Below are 15264 nucleotides of genomic sequence, written 5' to 3'. Positions count from 1 at the left end.
TGCATTAATTTGACATTGGTTTTCAGCGTCAATTTAATCTGATTATTCTCATTGGTGCCATCAAAGTCAAATGATTGAATGTTGACAGCGGCAAGACATGGCAAGGCGGGAAACTCGAGCTCACCACCGTACAGGTCCCCTATGCGTTTCTCCAGGCTCCAGAGCGCAAAAAGGGAGTTAATTCGTTGCAGCACAACGCACAGCTGAGGGTCTTTCAGGTCACCAATGAAGTTCTGGAACTTTTCCACAATGGTGTGCTGCAGAAAGAAACGAAATGGACGCAGCCCAATGGTGACAGAAAGTATTGCTTCACGACAGTTCAATCTTCAGGTCGCAGCTTTCATGCACAATTTTCAGCTAGTCCATATTGTTTGCAAGAAACGATTGAATACGATAAACAAAATGTACGCGATGATAGTAAATGCTGACACATTTTTTGGTCTTGTCACTGGCAAAAGTGGGGGTGCAATCAACAATCTGTGTGCTGTTGCACATTGGTTGACTAGTAACGGTTAGAAAAGAATATCCTTCAATGGGCGCTGGAAATATTTACCCCCGCCATGCTTTGAATAGTTGTATGCTACTTCAGATTAGCACACCTCATTGAAAGGTACCACTTCACAGTTACATCAGGGCAATGAGTTATGCTGCGGTCGTGGAGGTCTCCGTGATGGGAGAGGAAGCTACCGTTCAATAATTATAGAAACTGAATTCTGGAATTTAACTATTTTCCCGCCACGGGGAAAGTATCTTGGCTATTTTGGAAGCTACACTATATATTTTTTGCTCAAAGAGCTACTGCAACTCCGCCTAACATTTTTTGTAACACAACAAATGAGAAGCAGAACGAACAAACTTTTTACACATATAGGTTCTCGTTACGAGATACTCGTTACACGAGCTGTGTAAATTGCCAGGTTCAATAATACAAGACAATTACATAGTTTGCAAAGACATATCTATATCTGCCGAGAAAAAAAAATATGACAGGAATTATGAGATAATAGACACCATCCCTCAAAAAAAAAAAACTCAAACTTTTTTCTATTAACGGAACTTTTGAGATCTTACTATAAGCACTCCAATTGGGCATGTCATGCAGCAAAGCAGCATAGTGTAACATAGCATTTCTTGCAGCAAACTCTTGTTTTCTGGTTGTTGTTTTTTTACTGCACATTTGCACTTCTTACAGTTAACAGTTTCCATTCTAGCAGGCTCATGGTTGAACCTTAACTGAGATGGCTTAAAGCAGAAAGCAAAGCTGACGGTTGTTTCGGGCTCGTTTGCATCGTCCGTGCACTCAGTTAAAATCAGACCGAAATGCAGCATTCACACATTTGCTGCTGCTCATTAAATCGACAAAATCAGTCGGAAACATGCCCCAATGTCGAAATTTGCAACCTACCAAAGTGCATGTGCGTGCGGCATTTGGTGGCAGCTATTTTTTTGCTTTCCACTAATACAACCGTGTTATACAGTAGCCAAACGGCAAGCCAGTAAGCAGCAAACAAAAACTTGGTCAGGGATTATTCGCAGCTATGTTTTAACAGATCATATGACTAAAGTTTGTACCTATTAATTCGAAGTGCACCAAAGCATTTTTGAATTTCAAAAGCAAAGCTTTTAAAGCTCGAGAGGTAAAACATTGGGTGTCTGCAAGAAACCTCTCCTGGTTGCTGCTTATCAGCCTTGCTCACTAATAGAGGCAGACCACGCAGCTACCATGCCGTGTTTGCTCGTCGCCTGAGCCGTGTACGAGCAACAAAAGGCCTGCACATCTCCCGGGGATGCCGCAGCCAGCTTTGCACGTTAGTTCTGCAGCTGAAAATTGGACATTTTTGCGTGGTCTGTGACACAGCCTGTGGTCCGACTTTACATTGCCTAGAAAAAGACTTAACATCAGCCAGGAAGGCTCTGTAAAGCGCCTAGAGTTTAAGCTTCTGCTTTTTTTTTCCTTCAAAGTGCAGTCAGCCTTGCCAGAAAGTGAACTTCCATGCTCATAGTTGACATCTAAGTGCTGTAGCTCCTAATTACAACACTTTGGGTGGCTTGACGAATTCTCAGCTAGATAGACTACAATTACAGAGGGGCCAGAGTGGCCAGCCAGGTCCAGCCACACAAACTATTCTAGCCAATACACAAGCTTAGGAAAGGGCAAAAAGCAAATTGGAGCTTCGAAATGAATTCCAATGATGTGGTCGGATATTTTCTAGCAGAATAATTCGAACAGTATAGTATATCACATATTATAAATTACATGAGCATTTTTGTCATGACCTTATATAAATCCCTAGTATTTTTTAGGAACGAGTACTTAACATGTGCGAACCTCACGCTTTTGGTTCGAAGAGAAGTTGAAGCAACTTTGCACGATAATAAGATTTGAATAACAGTAGTGTGCAAGTTGTAAGCAGTAAAAAATGCTGTTTTAAAATTTACTATAGTACCTAATGCATATAAGCCTGAATAACAACATTTTGTTAATCTCAATTGATTAATTAAGGCATAGCCAATATGTATTGTCTAAAACAGTTTGATGGACTTGTAGTGCGTGATAGAGCAATGGAAAAATACATTGCTGCAGCACCTACCATCACATTGTGATTGTTGAGGCTATTGGCTACGGCCTGCACGATTAGAAACAGCAGAATTAGGCAATGTGCCATTGCTGAATCTCATCGTGGAGGCAGTGGCTGATAGCTTCAACACCGTGTGATGGTAGGAGGCACAGTAATGCAGTTTTTCATTGCTACGTCACGCACTGCAGGGCCAGCAAACTTTTGCGAATGACAGTGCATTTAATTATGACGTTAGACTTTGCAGCAGTGTAAATTTTAGCGCGATAGGCGGTTTCATCGTGCATTAGCCCCATGTTGGCCTAAAACCACTTCTACAGCGGTGGTTACATAAGGTTAGATATACATGTACTTGTTGATTTTAATTTAAATTCACGTTGCCACTTTTACCGAGTAATAGTAGCTTATGTGGACAAACAATGGGCTGTGCTGTAGTACCTCAATGTATGCCAAGGCCAGTTCACGAAGGCAGAAGGCCTGTGTGTTGTTCTTGGCCGAAAACTGGTCTTCTCCCTGAGACAGCAGCGTCGTGTACTTCTCGTCGCTCACCCTCAGCAGGTAGCACACAAGCCACTTGTATGCTGCCAAGATCACTGCGTACGAGACCGGGCAATCGCGAGAAAGGCATAGGATGTCACAATCTCGAACAACACATTGAAGCAATTTCCGATTTCAAATCTCAATAAAAAAAATATTTTGTCCACATGGGTGCAGCAGTGAATGCAATAAACTCAAACTTCACGATAAAAAAGTTGCACGTTACATGAAAGTAAAGTCTTTATATAGGAAAATTCTTTACAAAGATATATTCTTAACACTATACTGTGACACTTTCTCATTTACTTCGTTATAATCGATATTTTGTTATATTTGGGTTTGTTATACCGAGGCTTGCATGTAGCGAAAAATTGGAATGTTATACAAGTTAAAGGGAGACTCAAATACAAGGGACACTCAAGTTAACGAGGTTATGGTGTCATGACGGGTCATTTTGTGTGGCGAACTCTAAAATCAAGTCGAAAGTTTACACAAACCAACACAAATAACTTTTTTTGTCCAAAAAAAGCAACAGGTACTGCAGCAGCCATCGCGAGTATCGCTGCCGCTTGTGATTGGTCCAAGTTTCATGACATCACCACACAGTGAAAGCGGCATACGCTTCCAGCTTTAGTTCCACACATGCCACAGGCGCATTGCCTGACCCGAAAATTCATGTTTCCCATGAAGCGTTGATGGATACGGCAACGCATTTTGTCTTGAAGTTGCATCGTCCTGTCGATAGAGATCCGCTACTGTCAGTGACCGATATCAGCGGCCAGGCGGCGTTTTTACTTTATCTGGTCGCTCGCGAGTGTCCTAACATAATGATTATAATAAATCATACTGTGGGTTAGGGTTTGCACACAAACTACACGTGACCAACGTGGCCTCCATTTCTAGCTGAAATCAGCGCAAGTGAGAAAATTTTGAGACTGGTTGGGCATTTTGACACAACGTGGTGCAATTTTAGCAAGTTTGATTGTTTTGGCGCAGCTCGGCGCATAAATGGGGCATTGTATCAAATTAGCGCAATTGGCACAGCTGTTACACACCACAGTTTGGCATCACGAGTCCATTTTAATGCCACAAAAACACAACTGAAAAATGTCAGGTGGCAAAAATCTCTAATCAGAAAAAAAAATGGTGCAATGGCGAGAAACTCCTACAAACTGGCAGAACTGATGGTTCGTTAGGCAGCATATCACAGAAGAAAGGAGGCACAAGCCCGAAGCTAACAGGTTGAGCGGCTCCGGCGACTTGGCTCGATCCTGCAACTGGTGTCACTGCCCCACTTGTCTCTCTCTCTCCCGCACTCCACTCCTGCGCTTCGCGTGTGGCAATGGGCGTTCCCTCGGTCAAAGTTTGCTCAATTATACCGTCGTCGTTTAATTGAAAATAGTGAAAGAAACCATCGCAAACATGTTCTATGAGGTCACGGATAGCGAATTCGCAATAAGTTCGAGAATGCGAACCGAGGCAGGAACTGCCGGCCAAGCTCTAATAAAGTTTCCTCTCTCTCTCTCTCTCTCGAGAATGCGAAACCGCTTTAGAGTCCCTTTAAGGCCAGCAGCTAACTTCTTAAGGATTTATTCTTATAACTATAAGAAAACAGTGGCGCAAGGTAGTGTGACCGTTCCAGAGAGCGAAGCGGTTTTTGTGACTCCTGCAGTCTCAAACTTAAGTAAGCAGTGAAAGCAGAGCATTTACATTGGTACACGAGCTGTCTATTGATGCCTGCCAAGATAGCGTGCACAAATGTGTCCTTTTGATGAAAGTTTGCATTTGCTGCCCAAACAATGCAGGCGTTCCCCCTCTACCTCTCAACAGGCATCCCTTTACGATATTTTGCTTCACTAAAGCCAGGCACAGCATTTCCTCTCAGCTTAAAAAGCCATCAGCGACAAGCGTTGCACGAGGGACGTTAGTATGGCATGCACCCTTCGTGCGACGCGAGGTGGCCGGCTCGTTTCATCTCTGCTTTGACCGCGTTCGTCCCCAGTGCTAGCACAGTTTCACTTGCACACAGAACATACGATGCATAAAGAGTCATTATCGATGTAGAGTTTATGTAGAAATTGACGGTGACAGCGAGAACCCATGGAGTGGGTCCATGTGATTGCTGTTGTAATGAAAATGCGCATAAGGTTTGCAAGCTTTCCTTTGTTGCCCCTCAGTTTCTCTTGCCTTCCCTTCACCTCCTCAACTATGGAGAGTAAACTTGAGTTGGTCTAATCATTTTCAGGTGCTTCATCAGCTACGACAAGGCTGCTTACCGTATTTACTCGCATAATCCCCGCACTTGCATAATTCTCGCACCCCCCACATTGCCCAACAAAAATACGATTTTTCTTTTCTCGAGTAATTATCGCAACCCCAAAAATTGCCACAATAATGTCATCTGCTCGTTCCAGCCGTTGATGATGATAGCGCACGACATCAGGCGCCATCTCTTAAGCATCAAGTGTACTAGTAATGCACAGAGATTCAATCTAATCCAAGCCAAGCTGAAGCGGCAAGTGCGCGTTGCCGCGTGTTTTGTATGTTGTGTCAGTAATCTTGTCACGTTATGGGACAATACTGAAGCTACACGGCTGCTTTCAAGTTGAAAGTGATTGATCATGCACTAAACAACGGCAACAGGGCCTCCGGTAGGCCCTTTGGAGTCGACGAGTTTTGTGTTTGCTACTGGTGACGGCAGATGAAAATCACCAAGACGTGTTGTGCCTGCCATGTACCTAAAACTGGGATTGATGATGGTAAACTTTATATCTTCAGAAGGAAACTGTGGACGATTCTGTTAAATTGCCATCAGCCCAATACTGACATCCTACGCTTACCTTTCGAGGGCTCCTGTTGATTGACGAACGCTAAAGCTACGCCCGCAATGCCCACAAGCTTTGTGTACGTTATTTTAATTCTCGACTCTTTGCTTGCACTTTTTGTGTCTTAAATAAATTTTGCCTTGTGTTGAACTTCTGCTTTTATTGTTGAGGTAAATTTTAATTAGTACTCCTCAAAGCTTGCTGTTAGTTGCTGGTGTGAGAATCTATATTTTCGGCCACTGTTTTTTTTTTTCACTCTGTACGTTTTCGTGAAACATTTTCCCCGCGTAATTCTCGCACCCCTTAATATTGTATCGGTTTTCCACCAAAAAAAAAGTGCGAAGATTATGCGAGTAAATACGGTATTTTCTCTACCAAGTGTTCCCATTCAACAGAGTACCAAGTGTTGCCCTCAATTGCATGGCATAACTAACCGTTGATGTCGGTCATCTCACGGACGGTCGTTGCTGTTAGGGTGCCCTGCAGAATGGCCTCCATGTCGTCGAGAAACTGGATGGTTGGCATGGATGCTGGCAAGGGCTGGCCCGTCTTGCGTCCTTGCACCAGTGACAACAGCACGTTGCTAGTCTGCTGCAGAAGCACGTTGTTGTCGCCCTCGTAGGTACAGTTGGCATCGTTGTCGTTGCGCAGCTCGCCGAGACCTGACACTGAATTTTGAAAGGAATAAAACGGAACAGGGCTTACAAGATGGAGCTGGACATTTGCAAGGAAGCACACTGTGCAGCCCCAGTTTCAATGGCCAACTGAACGCACACTCTTTCGATTATAGTAGTGGTAGATAGCAGGAAACGTCAAGAATGAAAAAAAATAAACTACATTAAAAAGGTAACTTATTTTTCTCACTTCAGTAAAATATCTTCTCATAATACTAAAACTACCATGCTTGTTGCGGAAAGACACTTGGCAAGCGAGAAAACGCTTGATTATTCTCCAAGTGGGCCATAGACTTTATGTACCAAGTTTCAAGGAAGTATGTGTAGCCAATGTCCCCAAAATATCAAAACCCACTGAGAAGTTCATGTTGTCACATGTGAAAATTCAGCACAAAATATAAATGTGCAACTTCTATCTTGATTTTGATTTCTGTTCATAAACTTATAGTGGCAAAATTAACAATAGAGATCTCAGAGTATAGTTTACCTCTGTAATTTAGTTCACTGTTCCCATTTCGTGCTCCACTGTTCCCATTTCGTGCTCCAAGAAAACAATCAGCAATTTGGCTCCCTCACAGCCAAAATAATGTAAACTTTTGTTTGTTGCAGGCATGTCTGAGACAAAGCACAAGCAGATAAATTAGTCTAGAGCACTCAGCCATGCCTGACAAGGCCTCTAAAAATTGCAGAGGGATGTGAAAAGCTTTAGCTGGTCCTAAAATCAAATGTCGGAGAAAAAACTCGGCCTCTAGCACACAGACTAACTTGAACAATGCGCTTTCGTTGAGAACTTCGAAGGCGTGAAGTTTTGTGGGCAGAGTTTGAACCGAATTCTAAGGCTGTTGCAAAATATGCGCCACATGTTGACATGAGTATTGTTCCCGGAACAGATGAGAAAGTACCTTTGAGATAGCCATGGCCACCACAGGCTTCGCGGCTCTCCTGTATTGCGTCCCTTGCCAACCAGCCGGCTTTACACTTGGCAGCACACGACAAAATGTGCAACTCCACGCCCTGTTCAGACTGTGTGGCACAGGAAAAGAAAGAGGAACAGATAAAGCCTTGATTGATTTAAAAGGGTGTATTGTTGGGCGAGTTGTCAGCCCATAATTAAAAAAAAGAGAGCTAAAAATGAAGACACAGAGAGGAATGGGGACAACACGAATGCTTACAACAAAGATAATTCTTCACAATTTTCACACGCCGATTCATTGACTGATTCACAGAGGTTTAATACTTAGCTTAAGACTTTCTTTTAAAACCTCAGACTCATATGCATCATAGAGTATTTCTCTCTTGTTTTTTGTTGCCACTTATATACCCGCCAAGTTCGAGGATTCTGAATCCGGGATATTTCCGCAACGGGGGGGTGGGGCGTGGTTTGAATTATTTGCCCATATTTTTTTTCCGGCACTACGAAAAAACCCAAGGTCAAACGAACAAAATAAAAACATTGCGAAAAACACGAGGGGGTGGGGGTCTCATTTGCAAGCGCCAACATCAGCATTGCGGTCTTATAGTGGCTTGAAGTGGCCGAACACACGAGGTTAGGGTTTCCCACTAATGTGAGAGTCTCAAAGGATGAACACAACTAGTAGAATCTATTTCCTTCAAAACAACTCGCGTATGTCTTCCTGGGACACATGCAAACGGACGGGATGGGGCGCAGCTGGCTGCCGCAAAAGCGCGGGTCAAAGCTTTGCTCGCTATTAGATTCTTTTGACAGGAACGCCAAGATTGCGTCTGGCCCCTTTTTATTGCGCTGCGGTATGTATGTATGTATGCATGTATATATATGTGTGTATATATATATATATATATATATATATATATATATATATATATATAAGGGAAAGAAGTTTGTACCTAAGGGCTCGTTTTTCCGTGTTTTGACACAATATTATGAGATCTAACAGATAATAATGCCAAGGAATGTATAGGGGAAGTTATTAGTTATTAGAACAAATGGAATGTAAATAAGAAGAAAGAAAAGAGGGTGAAAAAATAACCAGCCGGCTGGTTATTTTTTCACCCTCTTTTCTTTCTTCTTATTTACATTCCATTTGTTCTAATAACTTCCCCTGTATATTCCTTGGCATTATTGTCTGTTAGATCTCATTAATAGTGTGTCAATATATATACATATATATATGCCTGTGAGTGTGTGTGACGCTAGATGCGGGAGACGTGGTCTGGCTCAGATGCCATGTTTATTCTACTGTCACTTCTTCCTCCTCGGCTTCTACCAACCATCGCTACCTTGTTATGTCACATGATTCCCCCTCCCCCCAGAAGAAGTCGCGTCAGACACTTAACGAAACAACGAAAATGCAGAGTTTTAAAGCGAAAAATGTCAAAATGTACCATAGTTACATTTCAGAAGGGAGTTCCGCACAGAAAAATACACAAAAAAATACACAGCAGAGGGAAACAGTCCGGCCATATCTAAGAAAACTCAGGTGGACGAGGCTGGCTGTTGCGTCCTGGATGGCATAACCACACCCTGGAGATCTGCACTGGTGATGACATCGGTTGTGTTCTTGTGAGGAATGGACAAGGTTGGGAGTCCCTGTAGCATTTCAGGTTCGAATGTCGAAGGCGTCAAATTGTGTGTCGTGGCGGGAACAGACGGTGTGCTCCCAGTTTGCGAGTGCGATGCTCGCGGCTGACGGAATGGTGTCTTGGTCTCTGCGTTCTACGGATGATGCTTTTTCGTCTCTTTCGTCGTTTTCGGTGGTTTCGGAGCTGTAATCGTAGGTGCAGTCTCGATCTCTTGTGCCAAATGCGTTTCTGGCGCCAATCCCTCATGCGAAGATGCCTCACGTCTTGCTTGGCATTGTCGTCCTTGTTGGTGTATCCGTTGGAGTGTCTGCGATTCTTGGACTTGCTTTTGCTGGCGTTGCTGATGTTGTTGTGGAATGTATTGCGGTGGAAGCCCTGCTTGAACATCACGCTAGTTTTCTTGACAACTTGATGTGGTGTCCGGTTGGCAGCTGGTAGTCTTTGGGCTATTGTCATGCACTTCGGGCAATGAAGATAATGCTTCAGGGTTGGTAGAAAGTTCTTCAGAAGCTTCTTCTACCCTGTTCACTATGAGAGGCTCTTGCACATGGCAGCGTGCGTCGTTCGATGTGTCTGAGCGTTCGGCGTTGCTTCGACTGTCGAGTGTGCATGCGCCGAACGGTGATCCATGAACCTGTGCGGAAGGAGCATGGCTCGACAGTGTATGTTCCCAGTGCATCAGCTCGTCTATCATGAACACGGCGTCCTTATGAGGCAAACGGTGAGCGCCAGGAGCGCTTGAAGAGCCGTGAGATGGAAAACCAGGTCGTGGACCACGTACGTGAGACGAAGAATGAAGTGCATCAGGTGGGTAAGCAACGTCTAGTGTCATGTACTGGAGCGAGGAATTTTAAAATACCGGCTTTCATGAAGAGAAACCTGGTGGAAAGCTATGTTCCTTGAGAAATTAGCGTGGACTGTGACGGCTGAGTGCGGTTGTATGCAGATGGTCGGTAATGAGGAAGTCCTTGTCGTAGTCGTTAAAACGGTCGATCATCTCTTCTATGATCTTTTGCAATGATTCGTAGTTTTCGAATATGTGTCTGGTAAAACTTAAATTCCTCACCGGAAATGTAGTCAGTGAAGTTGGCCATCATCTCCTGTTCCGACCATCATGCAGCGGTAGCGTGGAGCTCAAACAGGTAGAACCAGTCCTGCACGAATCCATCGTCCGCTGCTCTGATGCACTTGGGGATGTCAAGGTCGCTTGATGAATCTGTCAAGGTGCTGGTCGTTGTGTCCTGGTAGGAGATGCTTCGGTAGCCAATGTATGGTCAGGGCGTCTTGTGGGGAACTGCGTCGATTATGAGCGACTGATGAAGGGGCAGGCAGGTCTCCATCCTGTCGACTGGTGTGACGCAGGAGACGTGAGGCTATATGATGAACCATTTGTCTTCGTCTTTCTCCTTCTCTACTATTTCACCACGCCGTTCTCGTATGGTTCATTATATATATATAAGTGAGCGCTCAAGAAAGAAAAAAAAAAAAAAGCCGCCCGCACTCGGCGCCCAGCTCTTCGCGTTGCACCGACGTGCGCTTATTTCTCACGTGTACCATGCCATGCGGATGAAAAGGGGAGGGGGTAGATCTCTGTGTGCGCGCGCTTATCCTTTGGTGGGGAGAATGGTATGCCTTCGGTTTTTACTGAAACAAAAGCGTTAGTAGCCGGGCCCACAAAGGTCAGTCCGGTCTCTGCACAGGCCTGTTTTGCGAAAACAGCACGCTTTTCATACACAGCGAGGTATAACAACTGGGACACTTGTAAGTTTGTACCCACCTGTACCTGTGATTATGTATCGTGCATCGTTGTTATTTAAACAGCGCATTACGTGTCGAACAATAAACGCTGTTAGTTCGCACTCGTCTTGCAAGTATTCTTTTCGTGCGTCATTTGTGCGTGAGCAGCGCGCTGCATGTTTGCATCTGCTTGCCGTTCTCAGCGTTGCATTCCAAGTTGTTGCTGTCCCATTTATTGCTTCGTGCTTGCGGCGAAAGAGTAACTATTTTTTACTTTTTACGTATTTACTGCTTTTAACCTACCGCTGCGTGCCCTCAGAGCTCGTAGATCGCTATCGTGTCGCTGCAACCACGGTTTGTGCGCGGTGGTTGTGGCAAATGGTAGTTCAATTTACCATTCCTATGCGTTTGGCTGTGCACGTGCCTTCAAAACTAAGTAGTTTTATGCCATCTGCGATAGCATCTGCCACAGTTTTGTCCGCAGAGTTTGCGGAAAGCAGCGTTGCTTTGACTGATTGAGCCCACACTTTCGGGGTTCTCTCGGTTACGTCGTCGCCATACATGACTGCGTCAAGAGCGACCGCGGTTTCATCCACACCGTCCACAGTGGCAACGACAATCACTTGCACTGTAGAAGACAGTGCATGCGCTGGTCACACGCATACTTCCGAAGCTTCAGAGTACGCTCCTTTTAGCCTTCGTTCGACAGTTTCCGTATCACCCGCCACAATTACGAAATGTTTTCAGAAAATTCAAATTTAGGCCCAATAGACAAAGCGGCATTTGGCTGGGGAATTCCACAAATTCGTATCTGACACGATTTCGCATCACTGAGATTCTACTGTACGTATAGATGAACACCTCTTGAACTCATTCGTAATGAAATGGGGTAGGTTCAAAAAGCCTGGTGCCTACTGAGCTGCTTTTTTGTCAATGCTGCCACATCATGCACAGAAACTTCGATTTCCGGGAGATTTTCATGACAACCGTACAAAGGGAAGAAACAGTCCCAATCCGGGTGTCTTCTGGCCAATTTAGGAGACTTGGCAGGTATGCACTTATGTACCTTTCTATTCGTTTCTTGCTTTCATGTCCTGTTTTGAAAAATGTTACACTTGTAGTTTTCCCAATTATACTTTAATCTTAAGGCTTGTACTTATTTTGACATTCAGGTTCTTATTCTGTTTATACCATGCTTGCTAGTGGATTTTATTATTGTTAAGTTTACATCTTGCAATTATCTTTGTTATAAGAATGGCACAGGAGACCCCATTTCATGCACAGGAATCATGCAGAGGGGACCCTATTTCAGTTTCTCACTACAGGACCTCCTTTTATATGTACCTTTTTCTGATAGATATGATATATATGTGGGGTTTAACGTCCCAAAACCACCATATGAATATGAGAGACACCATAGTGGAGGGCTCCGAAAATTTCAACTCCTGGGGTTCTTTAACATGCACTCAAATCTGAGCACATGGGCCTACAGCATTTCCGCCTCCATTGAAAATGCAGCCGCCGCAGCCAGGATTCGATCCTGTGACCTGCGGGTCAGCGGCCGAGTGCCTTAGCCACAATACCACCGCGGTAGGGCTGTATGTACACGGCATCCTTCTGATTCACTGATACTTATTATCTGACCCCTTCAATGTTTTCCCGTTAAGAACAACTGCGGACAAACCCAGTACATTGGCAGTGCTTTACTTTCATTCTTGCAATTCCACTGATTAGCTGGTTTGATCTGAATGTGCTACCGTGCTGTGGTAGCGCAATTTATCCATCTAAACCCTTTCATTGTTTCATTTTAATGCCCTTATGCCCCCTAAGGAGCATTACAGTTAATAGATATGCTGTGATGGGCAACTCCAATTCAATGCAGCCAGTGGGACTTTCTTAAAGTAAAGTGGAACCTTACTAAAATTCTGCCACTGTGGCTTGCACAGCAGCAGCCATTAAGCTTGCCTGCATAAAACCAGTCGCAGAATAACCGCTGAGGGTACTAGTGAATTCAGCACTGGTTCACGCATACCAAGAGCAGCAATACACTACTGCTGTTGGCTGATCGCTTTCATGCTTCCACGCAAATGGCATTGGTCTTTTGAGGTGGTAATCGTACGTAGATGCATGGCGGACATTAAGGTTGCGAATTTCTTCAAGTTAACACTTGTGTTTGCCTTTCCATTTGATGCTGCCTTCTTTTATATTTAAGCCTCTATATCACGTATGCCATTAGCCCGCTTCCTGAAAATTTTACTAATGGAGTCAAGACAAAGTTACCATTGAATACATTTGTTTGTTTAGCGAAATTTGGTATGACAGAAGTTGTAATGCTGCTGCAATGGACCAAGCAACCAATATGTGACGTTACCAATGTGCCTCTCCTCCCTGTCAATTTTATTGGTCAGATGACCTGGCAGATCACAGTATCATGAACACAACAGCACTTCTTGCATCTCTTTGCAATGACTACAAAGGCTCATAAATAAACTAGCAAACAGCGGTTAATGAGGCATCAGCATCCTTTCATTCTAACATACACCGTAATGCAAACACATACGATCGTGCAAAACTGTCACTCGGCAATAGAACATCAATGTCAGCACAGTCAGTACACAGGTGAAGCATCTCAAACAGGGCGAGTGAACAGATGGACAGGAGTAAACAAACGCAATGACTACAAAACAAGTGCACTCGATGCAAATACGCAGGGCATACCAACTTGGAGCTGTTGAATGACTAGCCTAAGTGGATGCTGTTCCTTATGTTATTCAGCCTGGCCCACTCCTGTACTACCACAAAAGAAAAACAAACATCCACCAATCTCACCACTTCGGGAGATTTGTCTCCAAAAAGGACCGCTATGTGGAAGCTGACAAACTCTCGATACAATGCAGCCGAGTAGTAGTTCATCACATGAGCCGCTGCAAGGAACGGGATCAGTCGCCATTGCTGAAAGGAAAAAAAAGAAAAGAATTCGTGTGAGCCCAACTGGTAAGCCTACACCACCTCTTGAAGAGGTTCCAAGCCACTTTTTCAAGTAATCAACCGTTAAATGACCTCAGTATCAAAGTTTATCGCCTCACAAATTGACTGCCACAAAAATTTCTCGCATTTGTCAAGGACGAGTGAAGTCACATGGGTTTGTCGCGTGCTATCTCCCTTCTCTCGCTGTAATGAGTGCACTGGAAGCTACACAGGGAGGAAGGGATGGCATGAAGGAAATAAGCTATGTCAGCGCACATCATGACCCTAAGCATGTGCGGTGAAGCAGAATCGCTCTCTTCCTTCCACTGTTAATTTTGAGTGCAAGTGTGCTGCACAGCATAATATTCACAAACTAGAGCGCTGCCTATAGCACATGGCGGGACCTCATGGCAAGAAGCGCATCTGACACAAACACCCACTTGATTTATGTCCGCTATTGGGCAACAGCATGCTATCTGCTGCTCAATGTCAGCCAACAGGCACCAGAAGATCTGAAGACAGTGAGTACAGGCCTCCGTGAAGAATAGGGTGCTTGTGAAAATGGCCACTTCACGCTCCGTTTGTAAGCTCTCTTTGCTGCACATGACTGCAAGATTTGGCCGAGACATTCATAGCAGTGTCTGCTATCCAAAAGGTCTGTTCTCTCACCAGGCATTAAATGTGGTTGAGGACCCCTTTAAAAGATTCACTGGCATACAAAGCAGTGTACTTACAAAGCTTTACACAATGCTGTTTGTATGTGCTCTGCTCCTCCAGCTGCACATATGTGCAGGCGGGAACTCAACTAACCACTTTCACGATCCCAGTAATCGTCTGCGCAACAACTGCAGCCAGATTTTACCTGCAGCTGGTATTCGATGACGGGCAACTCTTCCTGGTTCTCTGGGCCAAACTGGCGACGTACTGCTGAGTACCGGGTTGAGATGACGATGCTCTTGATCAGGTTTGTGGTACAGATGCCTACAATGGCGACACGTCCCATAGATAGGGAGCCCAGGGTCATTCCAAACCTCTTCTTCGGATCCTAACCATGCAAAATCGTTACACACGCATGCGATAAGTATGGGAAATAAATGGTACACATTGCTCAGTCATATATAAGGCAAGAGCACAGAGCAATGTCGTAAATAGTACACATCAGAACAAAAAAAAAATCTGTTCCCGTGATAGGTGGCCAGCGAGTCTCACGAAACGAAGATGCTTGGTCCGAATTATAATGTACTACTTACACACCAGAGCTTACACAACTGTTCAATGAAATACAGTTAAACCCCTAATAATAGCCATGCTCCAGACAGCAGTTATTGTCTTTTATATGAGATGTCTCTTATAAGCAGGGTGCCTCATATGCATTTTCTTATCAAC

General features: G+C 44.3%; 1 protein-coding gene across 1 annotated transcript in view; it reads right to left on the bottom strand.

Annotated features, from left to right (window-relative positions):
- The window catches only part of LOC119177213 (peroxisomal acyl-coenzyme A oxidase 3), a 44247-nt gene that overhangs the window by 8605 nt on the left and 20378 nt on the right, over positions 1–15264 (bottom strand). Inside the window, exons 7-12 of the mRNA XM_037428639.2 lie at positions 14741–14923; positions 13741–13863; positions 7515–7635; positions 6373–6606; positions 3015–3169; positions 125–257 (exon numbers count right to left, since the gene is read on the bottom strand). Coding sequence (XP_037284536.2) covers positions 125–257; positions 3015–3169; positions 6373–6606; positions 7515–7635; positions 13741–13863; positions 14741–14923 — 949 coding nt within the window. The remainder of the gene's footprint in view (positions 1–124; positions 258–3014; positions 3170–6372; positions 6607–7514; positions 7636–13740; positions 13864–14740; positions 14924–15264) is intronic.

The sequence above is a fragment of the Rhipicephalus microplus genome, chromosome 3 (assembly GCF_043290135.1).
Source record: "Rhipicephalus microplus isolate Deutch F79 chromosome 3, USDA_Rmic, whole genome shotgun sequence".
Classification (NCBI taxonomy): Eukaryota; Metazoa; Arthropoda; class Arachnida; order Ixodida; family Ixodidae; genus Rhipicephalus; species Rhipicephalus microplus.
This window is presented reverse-complemented; position numbering and strand designations above follow the sequence as displayed.